Source organism: Ctenopharyngodon idella, chromosome 23 (assembly GCF_019924925.1).
Source record: "Ctenopharyngodon idella isolate HZGC_01 chromosome 23, HZGC01, whole genome shotgun sequence".
Taxonomy (NCBI): domain Eukaryota; kingdom Metazoa; phylum Chordata; class Actinopteri; order Cypriniformes; family Xenocyprididae; genus Ctenopharyngodon; species Ctenopharyngodon idella.
The window spans coordinates 21025466-21045452 of record NC_067242.1 but is presented as its reverse complement, the minus strand read 5'-3'; the positions used below and the strand labels follow the sequence as shown (position 1 = coordinate 21045452).

The 19987-nt window shown below is 36.8% G+C and overlaps 2 protein-coding genes across 7 annotated transcripts in view; both read right to left on the bottom strand.

Moving 5' to 3' along the window:
* The window catches only part of dlgap1b (discs, large (Drosophila) homolog-associated protein 1b), a 143132-nt gene extending 141490 nt beyond the window's left edge, over positions 1-1642 (bottom strand). The window contains 1 exon segment of the mRNA XM_051882491.1: positions 1424-1642. The gene's annotated coding sequence lies outside the window, so the exon portion shown is untranslated.
* Positions 1643-8359: 6717 nt separating this feature from the next.
* On the bottom strand, positions 8360-19971 carry LOC127505761 (E3 ubiquitin-protein ligase TRIM39-like). Of its 6 annotated transcripts, none has more exons than XM_051881549.1 (9): positions 19826-19971; positions 16176-16351; positions 15997-16085; positions 15306-15841; positions 14971-15060; positions 13083-13316; positions 12471-12606; positions 9526-9552; positions 8360-9389 (listed from the first exon to the last, which is right to left on the bottom strand). In XM_051881549.1, exons 2-9 carry the CDS (start codon positions 16226-16228, stop codon positions 8851-8853), a joined length of 1704 nt encoding a protein of 567 aa, XP_051737509.1. In that variant the 5' UTR covers positions 16229-16351; positions 19826-19971; the 3' UTR covers positions 8360-8850. The 6 variants fall into 6 exon arrangements, with proteins under 6 accessions (XP_051737509.1, XP_051737510.1, XP_051737511.1 ...); XM_051881550.1 differs by having other exon boundaries at positions 16176-16335; positions 19826-19956; XM_051881551.1 differs by having other exon boundaries at positions 16176-16314; positions 19826-19952.
* Between the last annotated feature and the right edge of the window lie 16 nt (positions 19972-19987).

Sequence of the window (19987 nt, the reverse complement as noted above, 5' to 3'; positions counted from 1 at the left end):
AATGGCTTCAACTTAAATGTCTTAGGCTAATAAAAATGTAAAATGCTAAATGTTTTTTGTGAGGGTTATGTTTAGGTTAGGATGTAAAAAATATCATCACATTAGTAAAAAACAACAGAAGTCAATGGAAAGTCAGCACCATGATAGGAAAACAAACGCATGTGTTCCTGTGCTGAATTTTTGTCTTTTAGAAACCTGTCACATATCTTATTCACTTCCATTCTTTCACTTCCATTTACAATTACAACGCCGAACCATCTGTACTGGATACACATAGTAACAGAGCTAAAATCTCATTCCAGATCAAAAGCCATTTTAGTAAGAACACATCATGTATTGTCATACTTTTACAAATTCATGGGGCCCCTATTCAGTCCCCTATTGTTTTTTTGTTGTTGTTTGTTAGATTTTTTGTTTGTTTGTTTGGGTATTTTCTAGCAAAAAAATTGGTTGTTACTTGCTTTGATCTAAATTCACAAGTTTTTTGTGATTTCCGGGCACACAGAACTCAGTATACTGTACTTTTTACAGTTTTGACACCTTTTATTAGCTTTAATATATAATTAATATATTGTCTTGTTAAATGTAAATGTTTACTTAAATTATAAGGTTATTCGTACTATATAATTTGTATGTAATAAATAATTTATAGGTAAATTGCATATATAATTTTGTTACTGTATAAGGCCATGTAACTTACAATTAAAATGTTTTTATTATAGAAGTTGTGTCGAATATGTATCCTGTAATTACAAACAGTGTTTGTTGCTCCACAATGAGTGTTAGTATGAAAGAGTTACAGAATAAGCAGTTATATGTACATTAACATACACATTGCCGCGCGGCTGTCAGTGCAGTTACGCACTATAACGCAACACTACGTGACGTCATAATTGCCTGAGTCTGGATACAGTTAATGTTGTCAAAACAGGACGATTTATTTACTATGACGTGTTATGCTTATGCACTCGAATTTGTGCGTAATAACTTCTCCCTTTCCACGTTCCTATCTTGACGCTCCAAAAGCCTAAACGCATAAAACACTTTAAAGTCAATCTGTGTGTTTAATATGATACATCCATCCTCGTTCTACGTCTAAAATTCAACGATCAGACTTAAACAGTCTCACAATCAACAGTTCACTGACGCTCCTTATGGTCACTTGAGTGCGGTCCAAATTCCCCGCAGCCGTAGGATCGATTGCAGTGGCATGTTGAGAATTAAACCGCTTTCCCACCAGATAAAACAGTGAGAGATGAAACAATAACACATAATGACACCACTGATATATGCTTTAATCTACCTACTGGAAATCATCTTTGCAGTAGCCTGCGTCCAAACCAGCGCGCGAGCCAAGCAAAAGCACGCACAGCGTCCAACAATTGCATGAAACTAAGCTGTCAATTATGTGCACGCTCCTTACCTCGAGAGTTTCAAGGCGCGGATAAACACAGTTTCTCGGGAAAACAGCCTGGTAAAAGCATTTAATCCGTAACAGTGGAGGGTGCGTGGATCTCAGCGGTGGACTCTGTTGGGGTCTCGCAGTGTGAACGGAATTAAAGCCCGGGTTGCGGTGGATAGGAGGTCCCCCTACTGCCGAGTCCTCTCACTACCATGCGCGTTTCACCGTCTGCACACACAGTACTGCTGCAGCATCAGCTGCGCTGAGAAAAGAGCCGGAGAGCGATAAACTACGTAATGGACTACTGTGTCAATCTACAGCAGAGCTTCAATAATTCTCGCGCTCAGATGGTATTCACGTTTAGATGTAAGTAGAGAGGTTCTCACTTCTCAACTCTGGCTCTTGAGATCCTGCAGTTTACCTCCAACCTTGATTAAATTCACCAACCTGCAACCTTCTAGTAGGTCTAATCCTGAAGACTTTGATTAGCTTGTTCCATTGTGTTTCATTTGGGTCGGAGCAGAACCTGCACTTGATAGATGTCTAGATTCAGAGCAATACAATGATGGACAGATAGACAGACAGATAGATAGATAGATAGATAGATAGATAGATAGATAGATAGACTGGTTCCCTCAGTTTCAGTGGTTCTTATTCCTGATCCACATCACGTTTTATATGTCTCCCTTATTTAACACACCTGATTCAAATCATCAGCTAGTTAGCAGAGATCTCCATGAACTGAACTGGGTGTGTCAGATAAGGGGGACCAACAAAATATACAGATCTCACTCGGTCCCCAGGACAAAGTTTAAAGGATTAGTTCACTTTAAAATGAAAATTACCCCAAGCTTTACTCATCCTCAAGCCATGTATATGACTTTCTTCTTTCTGAAGAACACAATTGGAGTTATATTAATAAATATCCTGAAGCATCCAAGCTTTATAATGGAAGTGAACGGGACCAACAAGTATGAAGCTCAAGAAAGTGCATCCATCCATCATAAATGTACTCCACACAGCCTTCCGTATTCATCTTACGAAAAAAGTAAGTTGAATACTTGCTTAGTAAGTAAAAAACTTGCTTTTTTCGTAAGTTGAATACGGAAGGCGTAGGACTTAGTGTAAGCATTTTGAACTGCGAGAGGCGTTGAATACGGAAAGTGTTCTGACGGAAGCTAGATATTTTACTTCATAACTTGTTAATATATCTACGGAGCCCCGCACAGGACATGCAAGATAAAAAATTAAATCGTGCGCATGATTTACTAATTGGTTCCCTCAATTTACTATTTCGTTCCCTCAATTTATAAATCATGCGCATGATTTATAAATCGAGGGAACGAAATAGTAAATCGTGCACACGTTTTAGTAAATCGAGGGAACGAATTAGTAAATCGTGCGTGATTTAGCCTACTATTTTTTTCCTGCATGTCATGTCCAGGGCTCCATAAATATGGATATTTTTCTTACACAAACGCATCACTTCGCTTTAGAAGGCCTTTATTAACCCCCCGGAGCCGTGTGGAGTACGTTTATGATGGATGGATGCACTTTCTTCAGCTTCATACTCGTTGGTCCTGTTTATTGCCATAAAGCTTTGATGCATCAGGATATTTATTAATATATCTCAGATTGTGTTCATCAGAAAAAAGAAAGTCATATACACCTAAGGATGGCTTGAGGGTGAGTAATTCTTGGGGTAATTTTCATTTTAAAGTGAACTAATCCTTTAAGAACCACTGCTCTAGTTCTCTAGTTCAGTCAGTGACTCCTAATCCTGATCTTTTAGGCCCATTTCAGATCTTCTAAGTCTCTACTAAGGAGCTAATAAGTTGAATGGGGTGTGTTTGATTAGGGAGAAATAAACATATATTATATTATTTGTTTGTTTGTTTGTTTTGGTATAGGGTTTTTTTTTTTTTTTGGTTGAACTCACTTACCGCTTATTGCAAATTAATACCTTAACCAGATAGTAGAAACACTGAAATGTGTGGTTTTGTATCACTTTCATTTGCTAATCAAACTGAGAAGCATTTGATGTTGCCCCAGATTGAAGTATTGATTAAAAAAAATCCACTGCACACACATGCTTGCAGAACTCAAAAACAAGCATTCGGTTAGGTGTGTCCAGATGTTTGACTGTTACTGTATGTATCTGCCCCTCTCACATTCATTCTCTGTTGGGTTTTCTTTTGCACACACACAGAAATGTGTGAGGCCCACTTCATCATCATTATGAGTGTGTCAAGCTGGCTGGACTAGGTGGATGTAGTGGTGGCCAGGCGGATTTAAGGGGCAACAGGGGACACAAGAAACATCTTTCCTGGGGGAGATGATGAATGAGCCGGCCTCATTTTGGAGAAGGGACAGAAAAGCCCAAAATTCAAACTGTCAAGCACACAGAGAGATTTACTAAAAGTCTTTTTATACACAGTTCTTATGCTTGTTTTGATATCATTGACTAGGCTACATTTAAATGCACCCTCATAATGTGAGATTTGGGCAATTTTGCGATTAAACTTTACCTCATTTAAACACAATACTTAAATCAAGTTTATGCAATTGAGCTCATAATCATAGTAGCTAAAATCCCAGTAAAATATGTGGTGTATATCGATTTTAATGGAAAGAATAATGTCCTTGAGCAATGCAGTAAACAGAAAAATTAAGAGGGACTGTATCATGTCTAATAGCACCGATCGGACATGGTGCATTTTAAATATTAGGACTGACAGTTGACTGGCCACCCTGCTAATGAGAGGCAGCAGCTCAATCAGAGATCTTCTCCTTGGTCTGTTCTCTATAGAGACAACCATTGTGTCATTAGTGGGTGTGTGTGTATGTGTGCACTATATCCTCCTCATTCTAAAATTGATTTAAAGGTGTGACCAAAAGATGATGAATCCATTCATCTGCCTGTCCACTTTAGGTCATTTTAATCTGCCATTCTGTCACCCCTCAATCACCAGTGACATTTTTTGAGAGATGCTAAAGATTCCATAACCTAAGAACAATGTCTGCTCTATAAAGCCATTATTATTTTAATGTATTTTAGGAGCTTCAGAATTAAATGGCTTATCACATATAAAAGATTGGATTGTAAAAAGCCAGTGTTGAATACAGGAATGGTGGCGGATCTGAATGATATTGGCTTAACTGCAGCACAGCCTTGTATATGTCATTTGTATGCCATATAGGTTTTACATAGATGAAAATGAGGCTGTGAGGGATAGACCAAGATCACATGTCATCACATGTCATTTTCAAAACTCAAATTTCAAAACTTTCAAAAATGTTTTATGAAGTTTATGAAGTGTGGACTCTGGATGTTCATTTACAGTAACACTGCGAAGGTACAGTGCACAGCATAAATGCGTACACACCCTCTGAGCAATGACACTTCCTCTCTCAAATCCATAAATGTACTAAAAACATATTTAAAACAGTTCATGAGAGTTCAGTGGTTCCACTTTAATATTATAAAGCGATGAGAATACTTTTTGTGCTCCAAAAAAACAAAATAACGACTTTTCAACAATATAGTGAAGGCCCGATTTCAAAACGCTGCTTTGGAGCTTTACGAATCAAATCAGTGACTCTGATCTCCTATCAAACGGCTAAACTGCTGAAATCACTTGACTTTGGCGCTCCGAGTCACTGATTCAACTCGTAAAGCTCCGAAGCAGTGTTTTGAAATTGGCCCATCACTATATTGTTGAAAAGTCGTTATTTTGTTTTTTTGACGCACAAAAAGTATTCTCGTCGCTTTATAATATTAAGGTAGAACCACTGAACTCACATGAACTGTTTTAAATATGTTTTTAGTACCTTTATGGATCTTGAGAGAGGAAGTGTCATTGCTTTGAATGCAGGCCTCACTGAGCCATCGGATTTAATCAAAATATCTTAATTTGTGTTCTGAAGATGAATGAAGGCCTTACGGGTGTAGAACGACATGAGGGTGAGTAATAAATGACATTATTTTTGGGTGAACTAACCCTTTAAATGTTTTGGTTCAACATACTTACCTGTTGATCAAACATTGCCTTAAACACCAGAAAATTTTTATTTCCTTTTATTTAGTAACTTTTAGGAGGGTGCACTCATTTTTGCTACACAACATTTTATCACCTTGATAAGAAAATCTTATTTTCCTGAATAATTTTGACATGCTTCTTTGGTAATTGATTAAGCAGACTTGCTGGAACATTATATCTCTAAAGAACCCTAACATTGCTTCTAAGTAATTGAGTAAGTGCTGACTTTCAGATGTTTCAGAGGGGGTGTACTCATTTATGCTGTGCACTGTTTCAAAAATTATTTTTACCCCAAAGCAAACAAGAACTTAGCAGTGTGTGTGTGTGTGTGTGTGTGTATGTGTTGGAGTTGTACAATTTAATATAAGAAACTGAAGATAATTTTAGTTGGTCTAAATTAAGTAGGTTAGGCACACAAATTCGCTTATATGAGTTCCCTTCTAGACACGCAGTGTGTGTGTTTGTATGTGCTTCATAACTGTGGAGGGGGCCCGTCATTACTAAGTTAAGCCACTGGTCTCAAATATTCTCTTTATGTACATCATTGCGACATTTACAGAGAAAATACACTGAAAAAAAAAGTGTGTTGAATTTACATGATATAATAGTGTACATCGGTCCCACATGAATCAATTAAGTTATACATATATAATTTGTTAATATAAATTCAACATGATGAAATTAAGTAATTTTTAAGTGATCCAATTAAGTAGTCTTAAAGTGAATTTTGTAAGGTTCATCGATTCATGATTCATTCTTTCAAAACATCTACTCATCCAATATGTTCTTTCATTCAATTCAACTTCATATATGTGTTACATGATTGATTCATTAGACTTGACTATAATAGTCAACAGCCTATTAGCTAACAATAGCGCACACACTAGCACATTAAATATTAGCTTTCAGCTCAAAGCTGAACTTGAATATGAAGCACGAGTCCACAGCCTAAGCAAATGCCCCACTCTTCTATACAATGGTAACCCAGTGAAATTTAAAACATTCTAATAATTGCAATAGAAGTGAACACTGAACACTATCAAGCATCCTCCGTTTTCATCTTACAGCAAAACACATAAATTAACATCAAATTTTTAAACCTTTTATCTCTTTATCCAGCCATATGCAATGCATGATGGGAACTAACAAGCACCGCCCATTTTCAGTTAACTGAACAAAATTCATTCATGTAATCCCAACACAAACGGATTAAGTAAACTTCAATACTAGATCTATTTACATGGATTAAACACGATGAAATTAAGTTAGGACAAAATGTGTAGGAATTGTGTTGCTTTAGCTCATTTAATTAAGTAATTTGAACAAGCAGCATAAATAATTTTTTTCAGTGTAGAATAACGAGAAAATATTGTAGCTTCTAGACCAATCAGACACACAAATTATTCATTATAGTTAATGAATAAACCAGCAAACTCACTCTCCCATCAAGGGTCTATGGACCCATCCCCCAAAGACCAACTTGGGCAAGGGCCTCAGTAACCATGGATACCGACTGATAAGGTGGTTTATTGCTCTGAACTGTTGCCACATGGAAAAGCAGATGCCATGGGAAAACCCATAGCCCTTAAAACAGACTTTCCTGCATTAATTTATAGACAAACTGTTCTATAAATGAACATGCATCCCAGGACATTGTGTGTATGATTATAACTGTCTTATAAAGTGTCTTTTGTATGGTATTTTGTTTTATGCATGTTTATGATAGAACCAACAGTTAACCTCACCTATGCCATGTTTGGTGTCTATGAGATGGAATTTGAAGATTTAAATGCTCATGTATATATGTTGATACCTATGCAACATATTAGTATTTCAAGAAACTTTAATAGTGTCTTCATCTGTAACCAATCCAGTTACATATGCAAACGGTCTGTTCAAGACAAAGGATCATAAAACTTTCTTGCCAAAAGCTTGAGTATGATTGGCCCACTGACCCCTAGGAGGAGAGGCTATCACCAGAGGTTAAAAGCTCCAGATTCTACATTATTTTTTCCACAGGCACATAGGACAAAAGTTCTCTAAGCCATACAGCATGACTGGGTGGTTCTTCTGATTTCCAATGTATAGCTATACATGTCTTTGCTGCTATCAGAGCCATCTTAACAAAACATAAATTCTTCCTTTGATCAAATTGGAGAACCGATTCATCGCCCCAAATGTGAACCTTAATGTAAAGTGAACACATGTGAACCATTTATTAATGAGTTATAAATGTTAATAACCTGTGAAAGTGAACCTCAATGTAAACTGAACACATGTGAACCATTTATTCATGAGTTATAAATGTTAATAACCTGTGAAAGTGAGCCTTAATGTAAAGTGAACACATGTGAACCATTTATTAATGAGTTATAAATGTTAATAACCTGTGAAAGTGAACCTTAATGTAAAGTGAACACATGTGAACCATTTATTCATGAGTTATAAACATGAATAACCCGTGAAAGTGAACTTTAATGCAAAGTGAACACATGTGAACCATTTATTCATGAGTTATAAACATTAATAACCTGTGAAAGTGAGCCTTAATGTAAAGTGAACACATGTGAACCATTTATTAATGAGTTATAAACGTTAATAACCTGTGAAAGTGAACCTTAATGTAAAGTGAACACATGTGAACCATTTATTCATGAGTTATAAACATGAATAACCTGTGAAAGTGAACTTTAATGCAAAGTGAACACATGTGAACCATTTATTCATGAGTTATAACCATTAATAACCTGTGAAAGTGAACCTTAATGTAAAGTGGAAACCTGTGAACCATTTAGTCATGAGTTATAAACATTAATAACCTGTGAAAGTGAAGTGAACATTAATGTAAAGTAAACACATGTGAACCATTTATTCATGAGTTATAAACATTAATAATCTGTGAAAGTGAACCTTAATGTAAAGTGAACACACGTGAATCACGTATTTATTAATTATTAATGTACACACAGAAGATAGCAGCTTTTTTTTTTTTTTTGATGCATGTATCAGTAAACACAACTTTAAACTTGAAACAAAAAAAGTTTAAACTGTGTACTCGCTGTATCAGCTAGAGATATACAATGCCTGTGGCAAAAAAACATTACAAATGTTCTTTTGTTGGATGTACCAGCGAACATACAAGGCTCCATAGACTATATGGAGCCTCATATAGCCATCTGAGTCACTGAGGACACCGTGGTTGAAGTTATTACTGAAGGATGGATCAGTTAAAACTGTACGTGATCCTCTCCGGGGCGATACTGTTCATGGAGAGCGCGCACACTTTATTACAGTCCATCGGAGTTGTTTTACGGATAAAAAGTTTAGCAGTTTATCATTTTTGATGTTTTAAACATTAATTACAAGTATCATTATTTTCATTAAGTATTTCCTATTTGGGGTATAAATTCATTTATTGTAATTGACAGGAGTGATGATCAGTGGAGTTGAGTTTTTAACTCCATTAAATGGACTTGGGCCAAAAAATGGATAGAGTTTGCCAAAGAAAGACTGAGCAGTGAAAGAATAGATATGAGAGCTGGACTCCACATCATTAAAGGAGACCAGACCCTCCTCATAATCCACAAACACACCAACCCGCTGCGGCTTCACTTTCAGATGCAGAGAGACAGGAGGATCAGCATTGGCACTATATACATTGCCATAACACTGAATCAACCAGTGTCCATTACTGGGACTCAGTGGGATCAATCCCTTCCTGTTAATGGATTCTCTGGCCACTCCTAATAACCAGTCAGTCTTTCCCTTCACCTCAAAATAAAATTTCCCAGAGGAGAATCCCTCCTTTCCCAGGACATTTCCATACATTTCAAATCTCTCTTTATTGTCTGGGAGATTCTGTCTAATGTCTCCATGTCTCACTTGTTTTCCATCATCAGACAGGATGAGGTAAGGATTAGCTGTATCAGGATCCAGAGTCACATCCACTGAGAAAACAAAGAATATCAATCTCAACTTAACAATATAAAGATTTTATGATGATGTTTTAAATACATAATTCAGTACTGCAGTAATGAAGCTGTGAGTATGAATGTATACTGTAGGTCAGACAGCACACTGTACCTGCATACTGCTGCATCCTCTTCAGCTCTGTAGAGACATATGACAATATAACATCAACAATCTTTGAGATGTTTTACGTGGGAAATTACAGACAAGCTTTGAGGTCATATTTAAATAATTGGGTATAGCATCATGTTTTTATCTGATCAATGTACTGTATGTCTTTTTTTTTTTTTTTTTAAGCACTTAGCACTGCTAAAAACTACAGGATAAAATCTCACAGAGCAATCTTTTTCTTAAAGCCAGGATGTTTATCAATTTGAAAGTCTGCTTTTGTGGCTTTGTTAAAAAAAAAAAAAAAAAAAAGCCTTGATTTGGTAAAACATTTAAAATTCTTCTCTTGAGCTGCTAAATAGAGTGGTGCAGAAGTAGTGGAACAAACAGTGGAGTGCGGTGTTTATCTTTAAATATTTTAGTATGCCCTGAATGCGTGAGTTGTCCAATCACCCAATCTTGTGAGTATTTAAAAGGGGACTTTTAAGGCACCGTTTGTGTGTGTGTCTCTGGGGGAATAAGAATCAAGGGTGATTGTATGTGAGTTGGTAGAGTAAGGTTAGGATTAGATTAGGAAGGCTGATGAACCATCTAGACCAGGGGTGCCCAACCCTGTTCCTGGAGATCTACCTTCCTGCAGTTCAGCTCCAGCCCTGCTCAACACACATGCCTGTATTTATCAAGTCCTCCTAAAGATCTTAATTAGCTGATTCAGTTGTGTTTTATCAGGTTTAGAGCCAAACTTTGCAGGAAGGTAGATCTCCAGGAACAGGGTTTGGGCACCCCTAAACTAGACCACAGAATTCAGTTTCATCACCCATGTAAGTTTAATTTGCCATCCAGTAAAGTAGGTGGCGATAATGCTCCCAGTACTGCTTGTGTGTCACTGCACTAAGCCCTAAGGCCCGCCCATTCCGTTTTTGCCCCGTTCTTGCAGGTACGTGTTGTTTGGCTAACTTGTTAGCATTGTGATGTGCGACATATAGTTTATAGCTTTCCGAGCCAATAACAACCAACTGCAGAACCGCAGAACCATACGTCATGACAGTCTGAGGACAACAGCGCCAGACCAACAGCCTGAGGCCGGAAGTGGGCGGAGTAACAGTCTCACGCCGTATGTGGGCAGAGTTAGCGACAAAAACAATGGCGGAAGATGAGAACACGGTAAAAAATTTCTTTGTGTTATGTTTTTAATCGATCACGTTTATTTATTGGTTACATTTTCTAATACTCACCAATGTTTATGTGGATTTTTAGAGGCATATTAGGATTCGGAGAGGCTCAGCTTTACTTTATTTGCAGCGATGCAAAACATTCTGCTACAATTTCCACTGCCCAGTGTTTTTAAATCGATCAGACGGCACAGGTTGAATGCACACCTTCAAATTCACTTCAAAAAGGCTGTTGTCCATGGAGGTATGAACGTTTCTTTAATATTATGAATTTAAAATGTTGTTTTGCAATGCAGTAAGTAGTAATTTTGACTTTAGAACAATGAAACTTGTCTCTCGCCTGCTCGCATATTCTGTTTGAATATACTAATTTTAGTGACCTTGAACTGGCAGTTCATTGGTTTAGCTCCACCTATCAGCTGTGAGCATTCCTAATGCACTGCTATTGGTTGGAATTGTATTCCGTATTATTCAGTGCTTGGTGTACGTTGTCCCGTTTTTCAGGCTGACCTTCGCCGCTTCCACAGTGGGATTGAATGCAGTTCCCACAGTGCAGCTCGGTTGCCTGAGAGGTGGGAACGAGACATTGCATAAGCCGCCGTGTTCGGCTTTGATCAGCTGGTCTAGCGTTCAGTCGTGATTCTGACAGAATTGTCACTCCACCACATTATATACTGCCCATAACCCTGTCAGTATTTGCATGCAATTTGCATACTTAGTGACAATTGGCCAGTTAATTTAACTGGCGGTATCCTATAAGAATTCAGAAATATCGGAGAAGGGGAGGAGTTCCCGCAGCACAGCTGATGCAATGTCTCGTTCCCGCCTCTCAGGGAACCAAGGTTAGGACAGTAACTGGAGATGTTTTCCTGCTAAGACAACATAGGATCAAACAACCTGCAATAAAAAAAAATAAATCTCACTAATCTGGAGAGGAGGTCTCACAGAAAAACACAGACACCGCCATGCCCAGATTTCTCTCCTCACATATCTATGCATCCCCCTCTACCTACTCCCTCTTATTTACCCCTGACTGAGGTAATTGAAAGTTCATTAAGAATGTGTATATCCCATTTGATGTGTATATTGTTTGATTCTCTATTATAATAATAATTGAAGAGTAAGGGATATGATAATAATCAAATATCCAAATTAACAATGAAACTAAAATTAAAAGGAATCTCAGTCTAAACCTTAATGATTTGAAATTGGAGTCAGATTAAGTACGGAGCTAAAAAAAAAAAAAATTAATAAAGTAAGTGAATTTAAAATACCTACATGCATTATACCTTCACCCATGCCTCTAAATTCCGTCACGGGGCCATTGGGTGGTCCTTACAGTCTTTATTCTACTCATAAATTGAAAACCCAGCAACAATTATAAACCCAATTATAAAACCCAATTACAAAAAATTATAAAATCTTGAAGGAACAAGCAGTGAATTAGTCTTCCGGGTTCTGATGTCATACCTGCACCACACAACTATGAACACCCTTAGGAAATGTATTCATAAAATATTGATGGAACAACTGAACGGGCAAATAATCACAAGGTTAATAAAAAACGAAAGTTTCTCTTAATATTTTATACATGTTTGACATGTTTTCTGAAATTAGAGCTGAAAATGACCTGCTTTCTTCAAGAAGAACTGTGAGGTGATGATAATGAGCCACAAAGACATTATCACATACTTCTCTAATTTCAGACTAATTCTACATTACTGAAATTAAAAGATGATGAATTTATGTATCTGTATGGTGTATTTGATATTGACGTACCAGTTTGCACAGTCTTCTTCTGTAAAGTGTCCTTCAGTTGAGTCAGAGCTCTCAGAGTCTCCAGACTCTCATCAGTCTTCATACTGATCTCAGGCCAGTTCCTGTTTTTTCTAGGGTTGCACTGGGATGAGTAAATCTACAGCAGGAGAGAGGAGAAATCGTTTAGCATGAGGAGTCCCAGGTAAAAAAAAAAAAAAAAGTACACTTCCATACTTAAAGTGCTCTATTTTTGCACACTAATTTTGTACTTAATATACTAAAAATTCCTCTTTAGTACTTCTTAAGATAATCCTAAGTTCACTTGAAGCTGTGTATGAAAAGAAAGTGTATGAAAGATGGGTTCAAGTGCACTACAACTGGTAACTAAATACATTTTTTTTAATACAGAGATAGTATGTTAAAAGCACATTTTAGTTCATATTAATGGTGTCTCAAAATAGCACAGTTGAGTATACTTAGATGTTCTTAAGATTATCTTAAGAAGTACTAAAAAAAGAACTTTTAGTATATTAAGTAAAAGTGTGAGAAAATAGAGCACTTCAAGTTTTTTTCACCTGGAGTGTTCTGGTGTCATATACAGCATTATCATTGATCAGAGAGATGTTGACTGACCTGTAGGAGGTGGAGGTGACCTTCAGTGTGTGAGAGCTGCTCCAGCTCAGTGTTTCTCATCTTTAGCTCAGTGATCTCCTGCTCCAGCTCTTTAATCAGCTCTTGCTCCTGTTTCTTTGCTGCTTTCTGCTGTTCCTCCATCATCTTCAGCAGTTCAGTCTGACATCTCTCAATGGAGCGCTTGAGATCAGTGAAGAGCTCAACACGGGCTGCTTTCTCCTTCTCTGTGTTTCTCTGGGGGCCAAGGTAATCAACAAATTACTAGTTATTAAATATAGATTATCTATGTCCAAGCACCAATGGCTTATGTAGATGAAACGGTAATACACTTGTCATGTCTCTTTTCAAATATCTATAAGTAGCCCATGTCTTTACGGAAGTTTTGTATTATATATGATATTAAAGGAGAAGTGTAATATTGCCACTTCATTTTTAAACAAATATGTTTTCAAAATCATTAGGATATAAACATTAAACAACATTTATTGTTTGAACTCTATTGTCTAACTGATTCAATTAATTTAACTGATTAAACTCTATTTGGCTATAATAAACTGTAATGAATTAGTATGCATTTTTCAATTTTTTGAACCATTTCAGATTTTATATGAGACCAAACAGGATTTTGTATCCTGTGGCTCTCTGGTGGACAACATCAAGGCCAAAGTATACTTCACCCATCCATGTCGTCCGTTTAGCCCTGCGTAATTTTTGTCATCATGGTTTGCGGATGGGGTTTGCAGACAGGAACCCTCCAGATGACAAAATTACGCAGGGCTAAATGGTGCGCGGATGCGGATGGCCGAAGTATGGCCATTGATGTTGTACTCTGGTGTACCAGTGATCTGGTGTATCAAACTTCAGCAGCTCAAAATATGGGCTTCAGCTTTCATTCCCATTGATTTAAATGGCTGGCTTTTAGCAATTGCTGTTAGACTGCATCAAAATTCCTTTAACAACTTTAGGAAAAAAGTTACAACAGCAGATAAACTTAAATTTATTTGTGTCGAAACTAGCAAAATGTAAAGTTGCTTATTATCAGATCACCCTGTGGACTATTCTTACAAGATTTGGTACACAGCCTCATTTTGAAACTATAAACAAACATGAAGCATGAAAACAAATTTTCATATCAGCTGGCCATTTTGAGCCATTTCTGAGGTTCGATTGGCTGCTGGCAGCCAGGTTTTTTTTTAATTATCCAAATGATATTTAAAGCATATGTAAGCATTTGAACTTGATTGATGATCAAGCTGTGGAGTTACAAGCATTAACAGTTTTTAGTTGTATCAACCCTATAGCTATAATTTGACACAATTTTTGTGTGTCCTCAAAACATGCTGTTGTATCATATATTAAGTTTTGATAAGTTTGGACATTACATTCAGGTAAATTCGCAAAAATGGGTGACACCTGACCATTTTGTTTGCTTATATTTTCACAATGCTTTAATGTATCAAAATTATTTTGATAAGTTTTGTCATGGGGGTCTCCAGATGATATGTACCAAGTTTCATGCAAACTGGACCAAGGTCTAAGTGAAGTTGGGGTTTTGTTGTGAAAAAAACTTGTGATTTTCAGAAAATCCAAAAAGGAGGAAGAATTTTCCAATAAAATAGTGAAATTATATACATCTTATATTCATATAAATTTTGTAGTGCTTGACTCAAGGATTTAGAGGGGGAAAAAAGAGTTTTGACTCTAGTCTAGCCCTTATGGTTATAGAGTTCTGAACTAAAATGCATAAGTACTAATTATAGTGACAATTAGTGTCTACTGAATGTGTGTGCACGTCCCTGACCCCTGGATAATCTTCTGTGTGTTTTACGTGTCCAGTAAGAAACCATCTAACACCCAGAACACCCGGCAACCTCCCATAACCACTCACTTTTCTGACTTCTGCTGAGTGTTTGATCTCTTCAATTTTCTTGACTCTGTCCTGGATCATCTGCTGCGTGTCTTGAACCATCAACCAAGTCTATAAACAGAGAACAGCACTGACACATTTATCATAACAGAGATTTCTGTTTTATATTCTTGAATGTAAATGGCCAATCACATGTGAAACAAGTAACAGCACTTTGTTGCACTGACACATGTGCTGCAGTTTTGTGGCCTGATCTAGAAATAGCAGCCCCAAATCTTCAAACCTTCAGCCTCTTTTTAAAGATTTATCACTGAATGTACAGAAGTTTTAGTATTTTTACTACTTATAGTACTCACTTCTTCTAAAGAAACAGTGTTGTGGTTCCTGTGGTCTCCGTCAGTACAGAACAGACACACGATCCTCTGATCATCTCTACAGAACAGCTCCAGAGGTCTCTCATGTTTCTGACATATATAGTCCTCCAGATTACTCACAGGATCCATCACTTTGTGTTTGTTTAAACCTGCCACTCTCAAATGAGGGTCCAGGTGAGCTGCACAGTAAGAGCTCTGACAAACCAGACACGACTTCAGGGCTTTCAGCTTTCTTTCATCACAAACGTCACACAAAACTTCAGGCTTTTTCTCGTGACTTTTCTTTTTATAGTGATCTACAAGCTCTCTGAGTGTGGTATTAATCTTGAGATCAGGTCTGTGCTTGAATTTTTCTTTACAATATGGACAGTTGCAGGTCTGGCTGTTGTCCCAGCACTTATTCAGACAGGTCTTGCAGAAGTTGTGTCCACATGGAGTGCTGACTGGATCAGTGAATATGTCCAGACATATAGAGCACCGAAACTCCTTAGTAAGCGGAGCACTGGAGGATGATATCGCTGGAAAGAGAAATGATGAAGATAAATCTCATGCAGTATAAGTGAAATGTCAAAATGTTGTTGAGACAATGTCCAGAACTGACAGAGCTTGAATCTAGACAACAGGTTACTTTCAAGTTAAAATTTCATATAGATATGATTGGTTATTGACTCACATGGAGAAACATCTATACTCCCAGCTGAGGAAGAATTTGCCATTGTTCTTCTTCTCTTCATGTTTTTTTTTTTTTTTAGGAACTGCAGTCTAACAAAGGAAAGATACAGATAAAAATTTCCATTCAAACTCAACAGATATTTTGTATGACCAAGTGTGATATAATTTGGTTTTAGTTACAATAAATTTTCAGATGGAGCATAGCTGTCATGAATATGGCTCCCACGGTTCATCCTCCGGACCGCCGGAGGGAGCCATCACCGGAATACTGATTCTCCACCATTCGGACTCCATTTCCCATAGGCCCTCATTCCTGGGACTGATTGCACACACACCTGAACTGCATCCCACGCACACTATTTAAGACACGCATACGCACCACATTTTCGCGAAGTCTTGGTTTGCTACGGTGATCATTTCTGAGTGTTATTCTGTGGGCTGTTATCTTGTTGTTACCCGGACTGTTGATCTCTCGTGAACCCTTGTCGCCTGCCCTGAACCTTGCCTGTACCCTGGACTGTGTTTGTTTGCCGCCTGTCTCGATCCTTGCCTGTGACCTGACTCTGATTCTCTGCTGCCCGCCTCGATCCTTGCCTGTCCCTGTTTACGGTACTGCTCTGCCCTTGTCTGTACTACTGCTGTGTTTAATAAAGCTGCAAATGGATCCACACACTGTTGACCCATCATTACAATAGCAGGTTTGTGTTCAGTCTGCTTGTCATTTACTTCCTCTATCTGTAGAGTACATTTACACAACAACGATATGCTTAAAATGGAGAAGTGTTTCCTTTGAGTTTTGAATCATATATATATATATATATATATATATATATATATAATATAAAAAAAAAAAACGCATGAATATATTGCACAAACTGAAGCAAATAATGCACAATGATCAGAATAGCAAACAATGTGGTCAAGGACCAAAATATAATAAGCGTGAATAGAAAAATTAAAAGTACATTTATAAAAAAACACAAAAAAAAAAACACATTTAACACATTAAAAATTATATTGCACACATGTTAAACTTGTGTTTATGTGTTCTTAAAAGTTGTTTTCCTTGGTTTTATTACTCTATTTTTTGCTCTCTTACATTTTCTGCTCATATTTTACTCTTTTGTACGCTTGATGTCACTCCAATGCGACTCATGGCTACTGATGCTCACACTTATACAGGGGAAGATAACCGTCACAGCTGGCAATTTCCGAGCTGGGATAAAATCTTTCCATGGTAGGACACTGTTATGTCTGCAACTCGACCTGTCACTGGTATATATACGTCTACCTGGCGATGTTGGTTTTTTTTATTTTTTTTTTTTTATTATTGTTAAATTCACCATCCTAACGACAACCTGTCACAGTTGTCTGATGATCCATCACTGTTATATTTCACCTTTAATGCTCCTACCACTGGACCTGGCACCGCGAAACGCAACTGCCATTATGCACCAGCCTCGCAACCTCACTTATGTGTGCCTGGCTTGTCTATACCTGTTATATTACTGTTAGATATTTTTAGTATTCATATAATAATAAAAATAATATATGCTTGCTTGTTGCCTCTTCAGTTCCTGTCTTTTGCACAAGAGAATATATGAACCCTACCTTACTAATATTTGCTCGTGAATTACAGTTAAAGTAAGCTATGTAATCGCAGTTATTTAGATCATTGTATATTGCTCGTAATTGTAAACTGCAATTAGAGCAATTGCAAATGTTTATTGAGCTGTTATATAAATCAATATAACAATCAAGTTAATTTTGAGTGTGTTTTTGCCCTATTTTGATGAAAGGAGTATCAAAAAAAAAGGACCAGCAGAACAGTGTCGCTCCTCTCCGAGCAACACAGCAGTGTATTCCCATTTGAATGAGACGTTTGAATGAATGACTCATTCGTAAAGACAGTAAATTGCTGCCACCTACTGGCCATTTTTCTATAACATAGATGGGCAGTGTCGGTCCTGGAGTGCAGAGTTTAGCTTTAACCCTAATCAAACACACCTTAAGCAGTTAGTCAGTGTCTTCAGGATTATTAATACTACAGATAGGTGAGATTTTTTTTTTTTAATTTTTATCTGGGTTGGAGCTAAACTCTGCAGGACAGCGGCACTCCAAAACTGATGTTGCCTATCCTTGATATATAATTTCATTTTTAAAGCTATATTTAAAACATTAATCTTATAGTATTATGCAATTATGTAGTTATGTAAATAAACACAATAAGTATGTAAATAGATCACTGCATATCAAATCCACCTGGTTACTGTAGCTATCTCCTCTGTAACACTATCATTGTCAATGCAGAAATGATACATTCAGTCTTAGAATTAATTTACCAGGTTACCTAAGATCATTTAACAACAACAATTAAGAAGTATATTAGCTATAGTAGCCTTAGCATATTAGCATCATCAGCCAAGTAATATTTTAACACCAAATACCATATGTTATGAACATGAAGATTAACAATCATAACAAGACGGCACAAGCGTACAAAAGAGTAAAATATGAGCAGAAAATGTAAGAAAGCACAAAGTACAGAGTAATAAAACCAAGGAAAACAACTTTTAAGAACACATAAACACAAGTTTAAGATTTGTGCATTATAATTGTTAATGTGTTTAAAGTTTTGATTCATGCTTGTTATTTTTTAAATGCGCTTTTAATTTTTCTATTCACGCTTATTATATTTTGATCCTTGACCACGTTGTTTGCTATTCTGATCATTTTGCATTATTTGTTTCAGTTTGTATCAGTATATTTTTACATGTGTTTTTAAATTTTGGATTCTTGCTTATTATTTTTTGATCCGTGACCGCAATACTTTAGGCGGGAATTTAATCCCATAGGACACCATTGTAATGTGTGTAATGTGTTAGAAATTATAACTGTATAATCTACCATAGAGTTACAAATAAAACAAAATTATGGCTTATTTCTGCATTTTTGAGCGCAACCCTATCTTTTTCTTTTTAAATTGACGCGACCCATATGCTTATATACAACCATTTACAATATAGGCTATATAATGTTTTTTTGTTGTTGTTGTTGTTTTTTGAGAGAGAATAAAAAAAAAAACATAAGTCACGTATAAGTCGCATTATATTCAGAAATAATACCGGTAAATAAAGCGTGTTTTAACACTATAACTATAGGCTAGCTATTCCCTGTCTTAGTTCCCCTCACTCAACAACAAATCTAAATTTAATGGTAGGCCTATTCAGAACAGAACAAGAATGAAAAACAGGCTTATAAATAGCTAAACAAGCCAAAACGAATTAATTCAAAGCAAAAGTGAAAGTTCTCACGCAGCCTACCTCTCTCATTCGGCACGAATCCAAATGTTTCCATATTCGCAACGTATTTTGATGCTAAACTGTTATATATTATTTAAACCTTACTTTGTAGGCTACTTCACGCGCGTTCCAATATCGATAGAAAAAAAAAATCATCCTCCCCATTAGCAACACCAAATTGAAACGGTGCTCACGCAGAACGGCACGGACTGTGCTACGGACTGAGCAGTGTAAATTTGTATTAGTTGTTTGACTGTACTTTATTTTGATAATAAACAGGCTGCGATGTCACGTTTTCAGTGGTTGAATATGCTGTGTGTGTGTGAGACACCGGCGGGATCAAACAGCGGAAACATAAAATGCTCCGTCATTTTTTGCCATATAGCTAACTACTTGAAAACTGTGTCGTGTAAACGGCCCATTAGTCTTTCTCTCATGTGACAAAATGACAGAAACGCCATACTTTGCCTTACAAAACATGTTTAGAAACCTGTTCAGCACAATCTCTCTTATATTTCTATCTCTTACCTGTGAGTATCAGATGTGTTCACAAAGCTCAATAAATATACTGTTGTTTAAAGAGGTTGAGTTTCACTTTCTCTTTCTCTTTCTCTGAATCTGTTACTGAACTGCAGTGATGACATTAACCCAAAACACTGAGCAGAGGGACAAATGTAAATGTGTAAATAC